General features: G+C 46.4%; 1 protein-coding gene across 2 annotated transcripts in view; it reads right to left on the bottom strand.

Moving 5' to 3' along the window:
* Positions 1–18,265, bottom strand: part of MAP3K15 (mitogen-activated protein kinase kinase kinase 15) — a 1,358,420-nt gene that overhangs the window by 491,831 nt on the left and 848,324 nt on the right. For both annotated transcript variants that reach the window (XM_069637110.1, XM_069637109.1), the window contains exons 7-8: positions 8,842–9,012; positions 1,663–1,775 (exon numbers count right to left, since the gene is read on the bottom strand). In XM_069637110.1, coding sequence (XP_069493211.1) covers positions 1,663–1,775; positions 8,842–9,012 — 284 coding nt within the window. The remainder of the gene's footprint in view (positions 1–1,662; positions 1,776–8,841; positions 9,013–18,265) is intronic.

Here is an 18,265-nt window from a genome sequence, read left to right as displayed (position 1 = left end):
AAGTTTCTAAAAATGTCAAAAAGTTCTGGGAGCCCCTATACTGAGAACGAACATGGCCAAATAACCTGTTCTATGGGAAGGTGCCCACTCGGCAGGGTCTACAACCACGTGGTTTCTCACTGTACCTTTCACAGAGGAGAAATATCCATTTGCATATCAGTCTTTGTCCGACCCTCAAGGGAAGTCCAGCACCGAAATGCTATGCAATTCTCTGAACAAGAGTACCAAAAGCATCCACACAATTTATAACATGCAATGGTCACCCTTCTCCGAGAGGTTACAAAGGGGCACCCCTTATTTCTCTATCACACACTGACCTAACGTGAAGTACTTCAAACTGGCAAAAGGAAAATGTTTTCTTATCACCATGAACAAAACAGGCAGCACTGCAGGGGGCAATGGGATTCCCTCACAGTAAATAGATGGGAGTGTACGTGAGGACCACTGACCCAAGAGTACCTCCCGTTTATTTGATATGTTGGGTGCAGGAGCCAACCATCTTAGTTTGCACATGTTGGCATGTGAATGTATGTGCACTCATGTAGGCACAGGGGTGGATGGATGATCCAATGTGAGACCTGCAGCTGCGGGCAGGAATCCACCTGACGGCAGTGTGTGGAAGTGTACTATAACCTAAGATGTGGTTAGGGTGTGCCTTGGGAATGGCTCTGGATGATAAGAGAACATTAACTAAAATGTGCATACCTGACTGCTGCAGGTGTGTTATTTCAATCAGTACTGTGCCCATGCAGTAAGATAATCAATTCAGCTCGGATAATTAAATTAGAAATTACACAGTCCTACTAAATATACAAAAATAGTTGCATAGATTGATTTGGTAATAGCTTCAATTAGTTCTGGGTCTTAGTGTTTCCTGTAGACAATCGCCAGAGCTGTTTGGAATCACGGGCAACCATAGCCATGCATAAACACGTGACTGCTGTGTTCCTTCAAGATTATTAATAAAACTATCCTCTATTTTTCCCTCAAATTTTTTAATAATGCTTTCTGCGGCAGACAAAACTGGGTGCTAACTCCCCATTGCCAAAGCTAACAACCCAATAGTGTAGTGAGGGCCTTTTTAATAATGGTTGGTGGTTATTACCACCTGATATGGGCCGCCGTGGAAATCATTAACGTCATTAACACCTTGTAAAAACATTCAGGCTGCTAGTGTTTTAAAAAAATAAATAGTTGGCCACAGGACACAAAGATTTTTCTTCCCAAAGAAAGCTACAAACAAGGTGACCACCATCTTGGAAGAGCCTGGGTGCTAATTTAGAAGATGATTTGGGGTATACGGCTGCATGTTCTATGTAGCTATCGCCATTCGCCGCAGCCATCTTGCATTTACTCTTTGCCGCTCTACTTGTCCCGCCCCCAATATTTGAACAACTAAAGGTCAGTGCAATTTTGGGCATCAAATTGTAATAACTGAATGATAACTTGTTAGGATAATGCTCTCTGGCCTTCTTGATTTTGGCTGAAAACATCAAACATCAAACGGTGGTCATTTGCACTTGGGGGACAGAAAGTGGGGCTTCTTTGCCTTCAGGCTTTGACGTTTAAGCTACAGATCAACACCTAGGTAACATGATACCTACAAGACAAACTCAGTTTCAAACATATCTGACATCCAGGTATTAGCAATCATTATCATACCTATTTTCCTTAGCTCTATGGAGGTTTCAAACTGCTGTCCCGCCACGATGAGTAGAACTGCAATGTTAATTCCAGAGTACAGACTTGGCTGGAGCTCGAAGCCTTTGCGATACCTGCTCAAACAAAGAGTAATGAAAGGATTCAAGTAAGGAGAGCATCAGCAGCAGGCATGCTGAAAAATCAATATCATTGTGTACAGTTACAACTGCCAATCTGCCAAGTTTGCACCCAAAACATAGACAAAAAGGGGCTTCTCATCGCAGCGAAAGATAGACGAGTGTAATGCTGAAAGATTTTAGTGATGGTAAAAAGTTATGGGCCTCATTACGAGTCCGGCGGTAACCGAGCCGGAAAAACCGGCAGGTTACCATCGGACCCGTATTACTGGTCCGCCTCTGTGATTCCCGGAATCACCGGGGCATTATGACGCCGGTGACCCATGAATTCCGGAGGCGGAATTGTGTAAGTGCCCATTCCCATGCAGCCCCTTAGGACTCCATGGGGATGGGGACAATGAAAACACTGGTTCCGTCTATGACAGAGCCGGTGTTTCCATGTCCGGTCAGATCTGGCGGAAGTGACACCTCCCGCCTGCAGGACTCTTAATCAGCTGGTCCGGAAAGAACAGACGCAGCGGTTTTACCACCACCGTTCTTTACGGACCGACAGGGTCGTTATGAGGCCCAATGTTTAAAATGTTGTGAATAGCCAAGCCATGCTAGCCAGCCCTTCACAGACTATTAGCTTTTATGATGCAAAGACAAATTAGAGCTCATGTTCGAGTTCTGCAGTATTAGGCAGCGGCAGACCTGTTACGTTAGTCATTTTACGTGCACAGGTCCCTGCTGCGGAATATTCCTCAATTGCACAGCAGAGTGCAAAAGGGGAGGGCAAAAAGGCAGCATACAATCGTGCATGCCCCCACAAATTGATTAAGCACTGCCTGTCTTGTATGCATGGCAGGCAGCGTTTTCAATGGATTCCTATGGCGTCCGCATGCTTTTAGCTGGTGCAAAAGGCCGGTGGACTCCATAGGAGTCCCAAGCATTTGCACTGGCATGAAAATCCATGTCGACACAAATGCTGAGGTATTTGTATGGAAGAGAAGAAGTGGGTGGCACAAACGTAAGTTACGTTCCACCACTCCTCCCGGCCATACAAATACTTGAAAATGGGCCGTGCGTGGAATCTACTGCGTAAAAGCCTTGTGTAATATGTCGGATTCATGCAACGGCCTATTCACGAAGGGCCCAGCATGAGCTCAATTATGGTAAAATTGTGGTGAGGCTTGCAAAAGGGGCCTTGAAGGGTGTTCTTTTTTTTGCCAGGCCAACTGTCATTGTTGATCTCTGCTGTGTGCAGGGTGGAGATTCCCCCAGAGCAGGGGGGAACAATTTAGGGCTGGGCCGGAGGTGGCCCTTTAGGACATTAATTATGGCCCTCCAAGTCACCTGAGTTTAATGATGAAGTGTTGCCTAGCCTAAAGTCCGTTTTTGTCTTTGCGTCCTGACACTTGCAGTTTTAATTCTATTTAAAACATGATTGAAGTCCGATCATACAAATAATTAACGTGGTAATGCCATTACAAGGCATTGGCGTAAAGCGCTAGATCATTTTTAAAAATTTTAATTTAAAATGTTATAGTTTATATATAAACTTTTTAATTTCTCAGTTTTTCTAGATCCTTCCTCAATACATATTTTGTCAAGAAAAAGGAAAACAAAATAAAAAAACAAATTTCGACTTCGTGTCATAATGACCAGGGTACAACTTCATCAGACTGTATACTCTCTGTATCATTTTTCCAAGTTTAAAATATCAGCGAGAAATTGCGTGATCGTAAATATTGCTTTTGTATCTTGACTGCTCAGCGCTATATAATACAAATGAAACACAAACAAAATACAGAATACAAGGCAATGTATTACACAAGTTGCAGTTAAAAAAATACAGCAATAAATAAACATTACACTTCAAAACCCACGTTTTATTTATTTTTTAACTCAAATTCGCACACCCACCTCCCAACCTCCCGCTCATCCGCATACAGAGTCCGACCGACTGTAAGACACCTGGTACATTCCACCCTCTGGTGAAATCACTTGTGAACCTCTGCCCTAGACTAACTCATAGAAACCAACTTTTGCATTCAAAAGGAGTGCCAATTTCCACCAAAGACGTGTGAAGACTTATAAACCGACCGAGAGAACCCTAGATTGGGAAGAGACGCAAAGAGGCCTGGCCGGTGTCACGGAACAGCACTCCAGCCTGACAGGAACTGGTAGCACTGGAACTGTAAACATAGGCATGGGCCTATGGTAAGGAGAGCTATGGCTGGGCGTAGGAGGCCAGCAGCCCTCCCTTTCAAGGGTAGTTCCCAAAAATAGGTCTTTGTTGTCTTGTTATTTTCTTTTTGAGAGCTAGGGATGAGGTTACAGTATGATTTCGGACTGATGACATCATGTATGTTTAGACAACCTGTTATAGAGTAGCATTTGGATGTATAGGTTAGGGAAAGATTTTTATTGCATTTTAAACTCGTTATTTAATCCAATGAAACAATTACAATTCATAAAAGAAAACCATAAGTTAAACAATCAGAGCATAACTGAGGACAAAATATAGTAAGTATATTAAATCAAATACAGAGAAAGAAGTACAGAAAGCAAAAGAACATATAGGGCCTCATTCCGAGTATGGTGGTAGTCATGGCGCTTTTTGCGCCATGACCGCCTCCCATACCGGTACCGACTGCGACTTGCTTCAATGGGGACTTACCGGTGTAGTCCGACCTTTGCGGGACTGGTAAGTCCCCATTGAAAATGCCATTCCCCATTCCCATCTGAGCCCCCATAGGGCTCAATGGGAAAGGGGAAGGAGCTAATAACGGTACCGCAAATTGCGGTACCGTTATTAGCTCTGAAGTCCTTTAACGGGTCCCGTCCATAACGCCTGGTCAGACCAGGCGTTAAAGGAGGGACCCGCTAAGGGACCTCGTAGTAGGGCGGTGAGGGATTACCGGCACCGGTCTCCTTAACGGTGCCCGGTATCCCTTACCGCCCTACTCGGAATGATCCCATAGTCTCTGATTGCAAGTTTACTACTAATCAATTTAACATAAAAAACGGCATCTTGAGGTTAGGGAAAGATTAATCTCGTGACTTTGAAGAAAATAAAAGTCTTAAAACACTGTACCTACGTGTCAGAGTCCTGCTTCTGACCTGTCACACTACAGAGGCCTTAAACTGGCAGAAAGGAAAACATGCGTCGGTACTCACTGAAATTGATTAACAATTCGAACAACGCTAGAAATTACATTTTTGGAAGGCACACATTCTAACGAAGTATAAACTGAACATTCTCTTTTTTCTAGAAGGAGGAACTGTCACAAAAAGAGTCACAAAATGTTTTAAGTTAGAATATTGCTTGTGGAGATGTGTAACCATTAGTTCAATTCATATCATTAACAGCATTGTGTAGGAAACTAGATCATTTGACCTACTAAGGATATGAGGTTGCAAAACTGAATTGTTATTACCTTTAGGGTTATACAAGTCTTGCTTTGATGGATTCTTGAGGAATTATGTGCATTGCAGTGAGACTAACCAGCACAGAGTTAACTATTTTAGAAACAAAATTATTGGTAAAATCATTAATCAGATCCCTAAAATTAAATCTGTGAGACAGTGTATCCAATTTTGGGCTGGTGAGGATGTATTATCACAAATTCACAGCACAGTTCCTAAAATGGATGAGGGTGGAATTGCAATCCCATAATTAGATACAAATCTTTGTACAGAAGGGCCTAGAGCTCGGAATTGTAGGGTAGATGGGCAGTCGGAGGGGGTTACCCGAGACAGACAGAACTTTAGAACCTCGTAGTCTACCAGGCAATGATTACAGATGGTGGGGATAGAGACAGCTGATCCCCAGAGTAGGGATGAGGAGAGAGTGAGAGCAGGCTGTCTATGCAAATATGTAAGCCTGACCGCTAAGGTGATTCTCTGTGCCTGGAGATTCTGGAAAGGATAACTACCTCTTGGTAAGCTGGAAAATCACTACCGCAGAGTTTAGGCCAATTCACAGAATCCAATTTCAAGGCCTAAATAATCAGCACATGTTATCTGTCTCATTATGAACTCCTCAATTTTGATTTAGTGCTTTCAATAGTGGCACTAAAGAGAGCAGTTGCCATTAAGCTCTTAAAACAATAAATAATCTTGATCCTAACATGCCAGCACATTTCTTCCCAATCCCATAACTCACATTAATGCATACTCCAGCAAACAGAACAAATCCATAAATCTGGTGCATGTGCATGTGCACATTTCCTTCCGGGCCAAACAGCAAGATTGGGACCCAGAGTCGTCTCAGAATATGCGCTAGCCAGTGCTATAGGTGAACTGCGTAGAGCGGCACAGCTGCCTCAGCTCTTATTATGATCTCTCTGCGGCTTTTGATGCCGTGATCCATCGACTCCATCTTATCATCTGTGGGACAGTGCTTCAATAGATTGAGTCGTACGGAGTGGTATCCATCCAATCGCTGTCAATCCAATTACACCCTTCCGAATCAAGCTCACATTTCATGGATTGTCCTACTATGGAGCTCTTCTCTCTCCCCCCTTCTTCTTCAATCTATATGCAACTTCTGAAGCCACGCTCAAAGAATCATTTCATTTAAACTTGTGTATGTTTTCTGCCTATAAGCAAATGGCTTGGTGGTTAGACATCAATGCAAGCATCACAACACTTCAAAAGTGTATAGCTACTATTGATGAATGGATGTGCATAAATTAATGGAAGCGGAATGGCCCTGAAGGTTCTTCCATGTGGCCGGCCATCTATTCGCCGCATTGCTTGGCATTTGATCAAAACAAATCTGGTTGGGAAGATGGAGTCTGCCCTGAGTATGCTGCAGCACATATCTCCATCCTGCTTTCATCAACTGTGTTTGCTCAGGAGAGTCCTAGACTTTGTTTTATGTTCGCTAACCAGCTAATGCTTGTTACTCTCGAAAGCCTTAGACGCTACTACAGTGATGTCCTTGTCCTGGGATTCCCCAACTATGCAATCAAAAAGTTACAAAATAATCACCGTCTGACCCACTAGGGCCTTCCTGAAACCTGGTTACCGGCAGCACATTACACTAGCCCTCAGGCAACTAGGAAAATCAATAAAACGAAGATCTTTATGCAAGGCTAAGAAAACAATCGAGGAATACAAACATTAGGAATTATGTCATCATGTGGTTGCTGAAGTGAAAGCTCTCAATGCTATTCATTGTCATCTCAAGAGATTTCCTAATGTCCAGATGAGAGCCCACTTCCTTCGCTTCTGGTTAAATTTAGTTCCTAGTAAAGAGGTCTTGGGCGCTCCCGCTGGCCTCGCCAGAAGTCTTACAACTTGTTGTTTCTATGAAGTGCAAGCTGAAATTGAAACTTTGAAACATGTAATGGTGTATTGCCCAGGCCTCTCGCATCTTAGGCCATTGTATTTTGAACACTATTTAAAAGACTATCGCGTTTTGACCACCGATGATTGGTGGCAGAACTTGTTTGTGGGTAGGCAGACTGCCTTGTTGTGAGCGGCTGCCAGATTTTTAAGAGCCCTGTTCCCTAGACCTCTGATGATGAGAGTCAATAATTGATTGATTATTTGCATTGCAATTAGGTTTTATAAACTTTTGGAACTGTCGAATGAGCGACAAAGTTTACATGATGATTTTAATATTTCATTATGAAATGGCTGAAGGAATAATATGACGGCTCGGTGTAATAAGATGCAGCTATTATTAGTTGAGTTAGGAAATCATTTTATTGTATATGCGTGATTTTTTTTGGATTGTTGTTACTGTATGTGAAAGGTTCATATAGAACCAAACAAAATAAAAAAAATAAAAATCCCTAATTACAGGCCATCTTTTTCACTGTATATACGCCTAGCCCATCTACTCCATCTCAATGTCTTACATCTGCCAATGATAATCTCGTTTCACATACTGACATCAAAATTGAAGGCTTTCCTGGGGGTGAGTGCTCCTTCTCACTTAGGCAGCCAGATTTTGGGGTGCACTCTCGACCCACATTGGAGGAATGGTGGACCGACTTTACCTTGGCTGAGCAATCAAAACTTGTTTTTTCCGTGTCATAATTGGTGGCTGTGATCTATATGTGGAAATTAATAGAACAAATAAAATATGACACATGTTCTGGGTTTCCGAGAGGTACTTGAGCATTCTAGGATTATTTCTCCAGCCCACCTTTCAACATGCGAGAGTCAGGTGCCCACCAGGCTTTCGGGTATTTATTAGCTTCTCCACGCTGCCTGGTGTAGGAACACAGGTTTTCCAGTGAAGGACGCTTCCATCTTTTCTGGTGTAGAGCCAACAACCTAATAAAGGGACCTGGAAAGTCAATTTTCAAACTTCATTGAAGGAGCAATTTTTTTTTGTTCCACCTCATGTGGGGGTACGCATAAGTAGTGGAGAAGCACTCACGTATGCATGCGCGCTAATCCACCTTGAGAAGGCACACCGCATCAGGATCCGTTCAGACTCCTATGTGGGGTGCAGCTTCAGTCATGCAGTCCTGTGTGGCATGGCATATATGGAGGGGGACCTGAACTCAAAACAATATTAAAAATCGACTCTTACACACCACAATAGGCATGTGGACTCATATTTATTTATTTTAACTCCATTTAACTAGAGTATTGGAAATGTATGGATTCTATTGATATTCAAGGACAGGGCTCTGCGACCTCAGGCTCCCCAGATTTTTTGCACTACGACTCCCAATATCCATCTCCATTGACTACTCTGGCTAAGGCTGATGGGAGTCATAGTCCAAAAAAGTTGGGGAAACACAGTTTGCAAACCGCTGCTAAAGTAAATGGTATAGCATTAAGGGATGGCTGCCAATCCTGCTGCCTTCTGGGTTCTTTTAATGTACCTTCATTATTGCAAGTCCTAAATCTTCCCCGGGCGAGATGTAGGTGTTTGTTGGGCTATGGCAATACGCGGGGGATAAGGGACTTCCTTTTCATCTGCATGTCCAAGTATGGGAACTGATGTGTTTGGGGTTGTCGAGACCATATATAGTCTTAGGTATCATTTCCAGCCAACCACATAGCCAAAATACAAATTTGAGAGGAGGCAGATGAAGGAAGAGTGCATTACCATTCGATAGCACAGTCCCTGCTCTTGGTGTCCTTGCAGTCGGAATCCAGGAACATGTCCTTGTATATTCGTCCACACAGGCAGAACATATCCGGGGCGGGGTGATCACATGCCTGCAGCACTTGAAGCATCACCTGCAGGGCTTTCTCTCGGTCACCTGAGTTGTTCCTTCTGAAATACACAAAAGCAAGGGCAAAATGAGCCATGAAGAAAAAAACTGTTCTGCAACCTCCTGTTGCAGACTTTTTTTGCTCATCAGGCCCAAAATATCAGTCAAGGACTCATACATGAGAACATCAAATACGCACGTGGCTGGGGAAACCCACAGGCAGCTGTAATATTCAGAAACCACACGTTGCCGGTACATTTCAAGAGTCCCCGTGAGGTCTGTGAATCCACACTGGCCTACCACCTACTTTTAATGTTTGCATTTTTGTATTTGCACTTATTTATTCAAAATGGAAATGCTTCGCCAAGAAGCACTGTACAAAGGGTCTCTGATGCCTCGAGGAGTCCCTTTGCTGGCTGCTTTACAATCTTTCCATGATATAGTAGATATTACAAAGAGGGCGGCACGAGACAGACTTTGAATACATCTTCAGTATTTACACAAACAGATACGCAAATCAGCCACTGCAGTGTTTGGGGTCTTTCGAGTTGGTATATGACAACACTATACAACTCTGCAGTTCCCTATCCAGAAACTGTTGGAAGGTCACTCATTTTTGGGGGTAGGGCATTCCAATGATGGGAATCCAGGAGGGTGAAGCAGCGATGGTGAGAGGTAGAGCTGGGTGGGAGGGTGGCGGTTAGGCTGAGGAGAGCTTGAGTGAGTAGAGGTGCGTGGGGGTGAGTATTAGGGGACAGATTCCACCCAGTAGAAGACGGCTAGGCCATGAGTTGATTTGAACACAAGATGAATACGCAGTGTGAAGCCGGCGTGTGAAGACCATGGGAGGTTGTAACGAGTACAAGCATCAAAGGTCAATACCTTGCTAAGAAGAGCAAAGAAGGAGAGAGGCAGTACCAGGTGGAGGCAGGATACGTAATCGAGCCTACAGAGGAACATTGAGGCGACAAGTGTTTTGGTAGCATGAAAGGCAAGACAAGGACTGATTTTGCAGCTGTTTAGGAGGTTAAGACTGGTAGACGATGAATTGATGAAGTTTCAGATCGCTCTGAAAGGAAACCTCTAGAATGTGAGCCCAGGGGGTAGGGTATGTTGTAGCGTAGAGTGTCTGCCTGGAATACTGGTGTCACGTGTGATTATTGCAGGAGTTCCAGGTTCCAAAGCTGTACACTTTGTAGGCCGTTCTGGGATTGAGCGGCAAGATCCCAGCCGGAGCAACGAGGCTGGGATGAATGGATATAGAATAGGAGAGGGGATATGAGGGTGAGATTGGAGGCCAAAAGAAAGCTCTCGCATACAACACGGGCGCCATTAGTCTAGATGTCTTATCTCCTTTATTTCCGTTACCATACTAATTCCTGCTTTCCAGACCCCTACCTTTCCTCCCTCCTCCCGCCTTCCTACCAGGGCTTAAGGTCTGTCCCTCTTAAAGGGCCTCAGCCCATTCCTCTGCTACAACACCTCCCCCTTGCTTAGCAGGAAGGTTTGCAGTCTACATTTGTTCAATGAGGCGAAAGGGTTTCCGTGTGATCCGTTGTGGGCAACCTGGCGACTCATGGGTCTCCCTGTACCCTTCGGTGTCTGGTGGGTCGTTGGCTTCTTCCGCTCTCGGTTCCTCTTCTTCCATTGCTGTCTCCTCTATTGGTTCCGACTCTTCCACATATAGTTTGAGGGCGAAAGAGGCATTTTGGGTTATCTCTCCTCCATCTCCTTTCGCGTTGGCCGTGGGTCCTTTCACTTCGGCGACTATGAACGGCTCCCGGCTGTATTTTGGGTCAAACTTCCTTTGCTGTCTTTGTCCTACCAGCATGACTTCGCTGACTGGGAGCTGATGTTCCTTCGCTTTCCTCTTTCGGTCCACCCATTCCTACGCCTTCCTTTTCTTGTCCGCATCGCTTTCTCGAATTTCTGTGTCCTGTTCTGGTGTGTAGTTTTCTACTAGTGGGAGGCGGGTCAGCAGCTTTTATTTTATCATTAGCTCCAGAGGCGTCGATCCTGTTGTCCTGTGTGGTGTATTTCTGTAGCTCCTAAGCATTTGACAGATCTCTTGGTGTAGTGATGGTTGATCGGGGCTTGTGGCCATAGTGGTGTGATTTTCTGGTGGTGAAATCCTAGGTGGGTGGCAAATCTGTGAAAATCTTGTCCTTGGAACGGTGGGCCATTGTCAGTCTTTACTGTGTTTGGAATTCCCCATTCACTAAACAGCTCATCAATCACTCCCACAACGTGGTGAAATGCTCTGTACTGTGCATGTTTTATGAGTGGGAATCGTGAGTACTCATCTATTATCATGAGAAGGTGTCCTCCTTCTTCCAGTGAGCCGTAGAAATCCATGGCTACTCTTTTCCATGGTCCCTCCAGTAAGGGTACATTCTGGAGTGGACATGGGCGACTGTTCGCCGCAGTCTTTTGGCAGGGTATGCAGTGCGTCAAGGTGTCTTCCACGATGGTGTCCATGTATGGGAACCACACTTGATTTCTCAGTATTTTATTTGTGTTTGCGACCCGCCAGGAACCTTCATGGGCTATGGTCACTGGTGCTTTCCTCAGGCTCTTGGGGGCTACTAGGTGGTTTCCTTGTAGCAGTGTCCCTTGGTCGGCTGTGCCAAGTTCGTTCTGTATTTTCGCCATCCTGTGTAGATCCTTTTTGTCTACCTTCCCACTTACAAACTTTTCCGTGTTGAGGTGTTTCCACTTTTTGTGTTGGTGAGGCGTATTGCCACTTGGATTGTAGGGTTGGCTGTGCTTATGCTATCGAACTTCGCCGTCATGATGGCGGGGGAAAGTGTGTTAAGCGATAGGTATGAGATGTAGTCTTCTGCCTCTTAACTCATGGCATCCTCTATGTTTCCTTCCAGATGTCTGGCTAGGTAGTCCGCTTGATTAGTGTCACCCACAGGTTTGAGGACGATCCAGTAATCATATTCCTGGAGTCTGATGCCCCACCTTTCGATGCACGGGGGCATTTTGGTTTTTGGGTTGCCAAACAGGGAGAGTGGTGCCTGGTGGTCAGAGATGAGGGTGAGTCTTCTTCCAATGATGAAGTGATGGAACTTTTCACATGCCCATGCTGCTGCTAGGCTTTCACGTTCAGCTTGGGAAAATGCTTGTTTAGTAGGCGACAAAGCTCTGCTGGCATATGCCACGATATTGCTCTTGTGGGGTTTGTTTGGGTCTATCTGAGCAAAGCTGGCAACAACGGCGAGTTCCGTATCCCATTCTGGGTTGAAGTAGGTGAGTTGGTGGTTGTTGGCGAGTTCTTCTTTGATGGTGCGGAATGCTTCTTGGCAGTGCACGTCCCATTCGAACTGAGAGTCTTTCTTGAGAAGTCTCCAGAGGGGGTCTGTGAGTGTGGCATAGTTCGGCATGTATCGGGCACAATATCCTGCTATCCCTAGGAAGGATCATAGTTCGGCAACTCCGGTGGGGGCGTTGAGGCTGACAATGGCGCTGATTTTGTCGGGGTCGGCTGTGGTGCTCCGATCCAAAAAGATGTGCCTGAAGAAGCGTAGGCTTTGTTTGTTGATGGCATTTTTGGGCCAATTGAGGGTGAGTCAGGCCTTGTGGAGGATGTCACACATGGTTTTCAGTGCCATGTTGTGCTGTTCTTGGGAGACTCCAAAGATCAGAATGTAATCGCTGTAGTTAAGGGCATTAAGCACCGGGGATATATTTCTGAAATATTTCTGCGGTGGAAGATATCCTGAAGTTAAGCCGCTTGTAGCGGAACAGCTCTTCATGTGTTGCGAAGGTGGTAATTGGTCTGGAGGGAGGGTCAATGACCAGTTGTGGTACCCTTGGTTTAAGTCTAGTTTGGAAACCTGGGTGGCCTTGTTGAGTCTCACCTGCACATCCTCAATGTTGGGTCCTGGGTGTCTCTCTCTCTGGATTGTGGTGTTTGGGATGTGCATGTCCACGAACAGGCACAGGCTTCCGTCAGCCTTTGGTACGACTACTAGAGGGGACACCCATGGTGTGGGCCGTTTACTCTCTTGATGATATCGTTGTCGAGGAGGAGTTGTAGTTCATGCGTATCTTCGGCCTGTAGGTGGAAGCCTATTCTGCAGGGGTGCTGGCACACCGGGCAAACTCTCGGGTAAACATGGAGGGTTATGACGGTGTCTTTTAGCATGCCCACTCCTTTGAACAGTTTCGGGAAGGTGGATTTGAGTTCCTCAATGTCCAGTTCTTGGCACAATATGGCTCTCAGGATTTGGGCTTCTGGGGGTAGGCCTTGTACAACTTCTGATGGATTGTATTGGATGTCAATCAGAGCTAGGGCTCTGGCGGTCCGGTAGCTGAGGAGGCATTGCCCGGTCGTGGGGCTGTAGATGACATGAATGGTGGTGGGCACTCTTTGTCCTCTGTAAAGCAAGTCGCAACAGAATTGACCTTTGGATTGAAGTGGGTGGGATGCTCCCCACTGGGATATGCGTGTCTGGGACAGGCACAGTGGGTAGGCACTTGCTTAGCACAGTAGTTGCCCTCATTCATGACGTTGACTGTCCCCTCATGGTCTACAATGAACTGGTTGCTCAGGCCTCCTATCTGGACCACAACCTTTGGTGCGGACTTTCATCCGAGGTGTCACTGATGCGCCTGACATATTCCTTGCTGTATCTGTCGTCAGTGTTGTACTGTTCGTCCAATTGGTGGATTTCTTCATTTGGAGGCGGGTTTTCATAGGGGTCGCAGACATAGTATGGGTTGGATATGCCCTTGCATCGTATTCTTGGGTGGGTCTTTGTTCTGGAGCGTAGTTTGTAGGTGGGTTGGGTGCATAGCCATATGCATTGGAGTATCGCATTGGCGGATCAATATTGAGGTCTTTCTGCGCTTATGAATACCAGTTGGACTGGGTATGATGGGCCGTTCCTGCCTTGGAATGTCCTTGCAATGTCTCAGTCCTGGTATGATCGAGGTGTGGGCCCTCTCAGTTGGTCATGTCACTTGGTTGGGCCAAACAGCAGAGTCGGTCTGTATGCAGCCAGCATTGGGGACTTTTCCCTGCACATCACATGAAAGTGGTTTTCTTGTCTGCACCTCATACACATCTGTCCCATGGATGGGTAATAGCCCCTGTGGGGAAATTCAAATCCACACCTGTAGCATTGCTTCTCCCCTGGGGTTCGTCGGTTTGGTCTTTGGGGTTCCTGTCTGCCTGTTGGTCCGGGATAGAGGGTGTATCCTTGGGGTCCGGTGGCCAAGGTTGCAATGATGTCACTTTTCTTTGGGTTCTCCATGGCTGCCGCTTGCATGTCCACTCTTTCGTATATTCTTGCTAGATCCACTTTTTCTTGCAGTGGGAGGTTTTTCTTCAGCAAGTGTTTCCTGAACTGCAAGGAGGTGCATCCTTCGATTATTCTGTGCCTAATGGCTTCATCATCGGTAAAATTGGCAAAGTCACAGTGGGTAATCTTTTTCTGAAGTCGGAAGATACATTCTCATCGTTTTGTGTGGCAGCTGTGCACACTGATTGAATGTTTACCTCTCATAGTCTCTGTTGGGGAGGATTATTAGTTTCCTGTTGACGCCAGCAATTAGACGTTGATATGTGGATTTCTCTTGCACTGGGATCATCTTCAGGACCCCTTTGATCTCTTTCCCAGCTAGGTTAGCAAAAATGTCTGTCTTATTTGGTGAATCCTGGTCGCCTATAGCCCTCATGAAGTCCTCAAACTCCTCCATCCATTCTTCCCATCTCTGACTCTGGTCATGACGTGGTTGTAGCGTAAATGGGTTGGGGCACCGTAAGAATGTTGCTCTAGATACAGGGCTTGCCCCCATGACAACCTGGACTTCTGCTGCCGCACCTGCAGCTGCTTGTGCTCCTTCTGTGATTTTATGGGGGCTATGTCGTGTTTTACTTTAACTTGGTTTATGCCAGCACGAGTCACGCTCTCTGTGGCTGATTGGCAGTGTTCTTTTATGCTTAAAGTGCCTTGTGGTGATCCGTCATGTCTTGGGGTAGTTTCCCCTTTATCGTGGAGGTGGTGGGCCTGTTGGTGGTTTCCCTTGTGCTAGGTGGTTATTCTTTTGTTGAGTCAGTGGGGCTCCTTTAGTTGTCTCGCCGCCCAGTCAGTGCAGGCATGAGTCTTCACCTGCTCTTTCCCTCCCTGGGATGAGTAATACTTTTGCAGTCCCCTTTACACTCTCCTCCCCCTCAGAGTCTCCCTCCGCTGGTAAAGTGGTGCCTGCGCAGGTCTCCCACCTGCTCTCGCACTACGTGTTGCGTCTCTCCTGGTGGCCCATATCATACGTGCGGGGCGCGTAGTTGTGCCTGTGTGCACGAATAAGGGTTTCCCTCCTCACCTGGCTGCGCTGCTCTTGGTCTGCTGCGCGCACTGTGTGTCTCAGGGTCACTTGTGCACCGGCACTTGGCTTACCGGCATGCTGTGGGCCAGGGCCGCTCACTGCTGTGCGCTGTTCCCCTGCACTCCAAGCAGCCGTTTGTGTTTGCTGAGTCCTCCTTCCAGATATTTGGCTCAGCTTTCTCCTTCTTCAGTCCTGCCACAATGCCTCCTTGCCTGCACCTTCACCGCAGCGGCTCTCCTTGACCTCATTCACGTCACGTGAGACACTCCTCATCTGCAGTCTGCAGGGCGGGACGCCGCTCTTGGTCGCCAGTTGTTAGGCCCTCCTCAGCCCTCTCACATACGCCATGGGAGCCGTTAGTCCAGATGTCTTCTCTCCTTTATTTCGGTTACCATAGTAATTCCCGCTTCCCAGGCCCCTCCGTTTCCTCCCTCCTCCCCCCTTCCTCCCAGGGATTATGGTCCGTCCCCCCTAAAGTCACTTCCCTTTAAGAGGACCTGAGCATTAGGCAGCCTAAAACACAAAGTGAAATATGAAAACCTTTAAGCCGGGCAACAGGTGAGCATTAAATCCATGACACATATGAGTAACATCAATTGTAAATTAAGACTCTAGTGAAAAGGGTATTTGAGAATTTGCTGCAATAACACTTTCTGTACTTCTTTCTGCATGCCGATTACGCGTACTGGACCCAGAACAAACTTGGTGTAGGACAGACAGTGTATCATACACACTTAGTAATGAAGCAATACCCACAATGTTTCTGTGAAGTGCAATTACCGCTACCACAAATGTGAGGAGAATTTCAGCCCAGTTTAGCGTGTATAGTCACATCTAACAGATGTGCAAATTATCTGGTATAACATGTAGACAGCAATTCAGCATGCAGTGAAATCCTGTCCATGCAGGGTGCATGGGCAACACATTGCTTTAGAGCAAATAAAAGTGATAGCCTCCATCACAACGGTTCCTTAGACATTGGCAAAAATGCACAAATTATAATTGGCTATTTAGAACACGCTTAGTACCGAAGAGGTTTCTAAGCGCGGACCCGGGATTGAACCTATGTTGCTCTGCGTAGTGTTGCTTCCAAGACGAGCGCTGCCACTGAGCTGTACTACCCGTGCACACAGCACAAAACCCAAGGAAATGAGCTGCACCTGCCCCTTTCTATGGGCCTCATTACACGGATGGCGGAGAACCATGGCGCTATTAGCGCCATGGTTCATGCCGGTAAAATACCGGCACCGCCTTGGCGGAAAGGGGAATTACCGCCCCATTCCAATGTTGGCGGGGCGGTAATTCCCCCTTCCACCATTGCCCTTCCCCATTCCCATTTTTGCCCCATAGGGCATAATGGGAATGGGGAAGGCGCTAATTATGGTATCGCAAATTGCGGTACCGTATTTAGCTCCCTGGGTCCCTTTGCGGGTTGGTTTTTAACGCCTGCAAAAAGCAGGTGTTAAATTCCCCAACCCGCAAAGGGACCTCGTAGTAAGGCGGTAAGGATTTGCCGGTACCGGTAAAATACCGGTACCGGTAAACCCTTACCGCCATCCGTGTAATGAGGCCCTTTGTGTCTTCAACTGATGCAAAAGTGTGTATGGAGGTTCCCATGACCTTTTCAATGTAATGCCCGTGATCTGCGCGGTTACGAGAGATGCCTGTTTCACACATGGGCAATGCTGACGTTGGACCTACAGTGGAAATTGGGGTCTGTAATTGTGTAGGTTTACCTCTGCCAAGCTTAAAGTGCATAACATTGGACCTCATCACTAGTCTGGTGGTAATACCGTCTTTTTCCAAGTAATTACTGGCACTCATTTACCATTACTGCCACTCAGTTTGACAGATTTACCGCCAGATTGGTATCAATCTCTATTTTTGTAATCCATAGAACTCCCTGGGAATTCATGTGTATTGGGCCTCTTTACAAGTTTGCCGGTCCGGTAACAAAGGTGCCGGTAAACTACCAGCACTGTTGTTATTGGACTGGCAAACTACGAGTTCTACTAGCGGGTGCCTTTCCGGCTGTCAAGTCTGACATGGCAGGGGGGCCGGCACCCGCGAGCAGACCTCGACAGATGCACCGGCACCATTCATGAATGGTGCCGGTGTATCGGGCCTCCCCAGTGTATCGGGCCTCCCCATTCCCATGTCCAATGGGACTCAAATGGGAATGGGGAGTAATAATTAACGGCAACCGGCAATGGCGATGTACCGGGTCTGCCGGGGCTGTAATGCCCCGGTAAGTCCCCACTGTCAGGTGCTGGTAAATTCATGAATCCGGTATTTACCGGCACGGCTACAGCCAGGGTCATAATAACCCCATGGATTTAAGGCGAGTGGTAGCTCCACCACATTAGATCTACTGACTTTTGGAGGTAAATCAGGAGATTTACCTCCAGCTATATTCTGAAGGTAAATCCTCCCTGCTTCACCTACAAAGTCAGAATTTGATGGTACGGGAAAGCGGCGGGACACTGGAAACCATTCCATTACCATCATTTTACTGCCATTGTGCCCAACTGGGAAAGTCGGGTTGTCTCCAAGAAACTTTTTATACGGGAGAGTGACATTTCGGGGCACTAATCTCAACAGGAATGTGACGTGACCATGATGTCACAAGTTCTGGACACACTCCCATCAAGGGACTACATGTGTTCCAAATTGCAGAACAAGGATGCAGTGTTATTGACATGAACTGTAACGGGAACATAAAGAGGCTTTAACTGACCTTGCCTCCCTTCTTTGGTCCCGATTTAAAGCCGGGCCTGGGAAGGCGATTCAGCCATAGACTTAAAATGGACACCATTATCCAGAAAGGGTCAGTGATGGAAAATTCCACCAGCTGATAAAACAACAATAATTCTACTGGAGCTGCTGCAAAACTCTTTCTGACCAGCTGACGAAATATACAAGCTGTTTTCGACACTGTATAAAAGAGAGGTGATTAACTGAAGCACAGCCTTTCCCCTC

The sequence above is a fragment of the Ambystoma mexicanum genome, chromosome 7p (genome assembly GCF_040938575.1).
Source record: "Ambystoma mexicanum isolate Mex_15411 chromosome 7p, UKY_AmexF1_1, whole genome shotgun sequence".
Lineage (NCBI taxonomy): Eukaryota > Metazoa > Chordata > Amphibia > Caudata > Ambystomatidae > Ambystoma > Ambystoma mexicanum.
The sequence above is the reverse complement of the archived record's forward strand: the minus strand, read 5'-3'. Positions and strand labels throughout refer to the sequence as shown.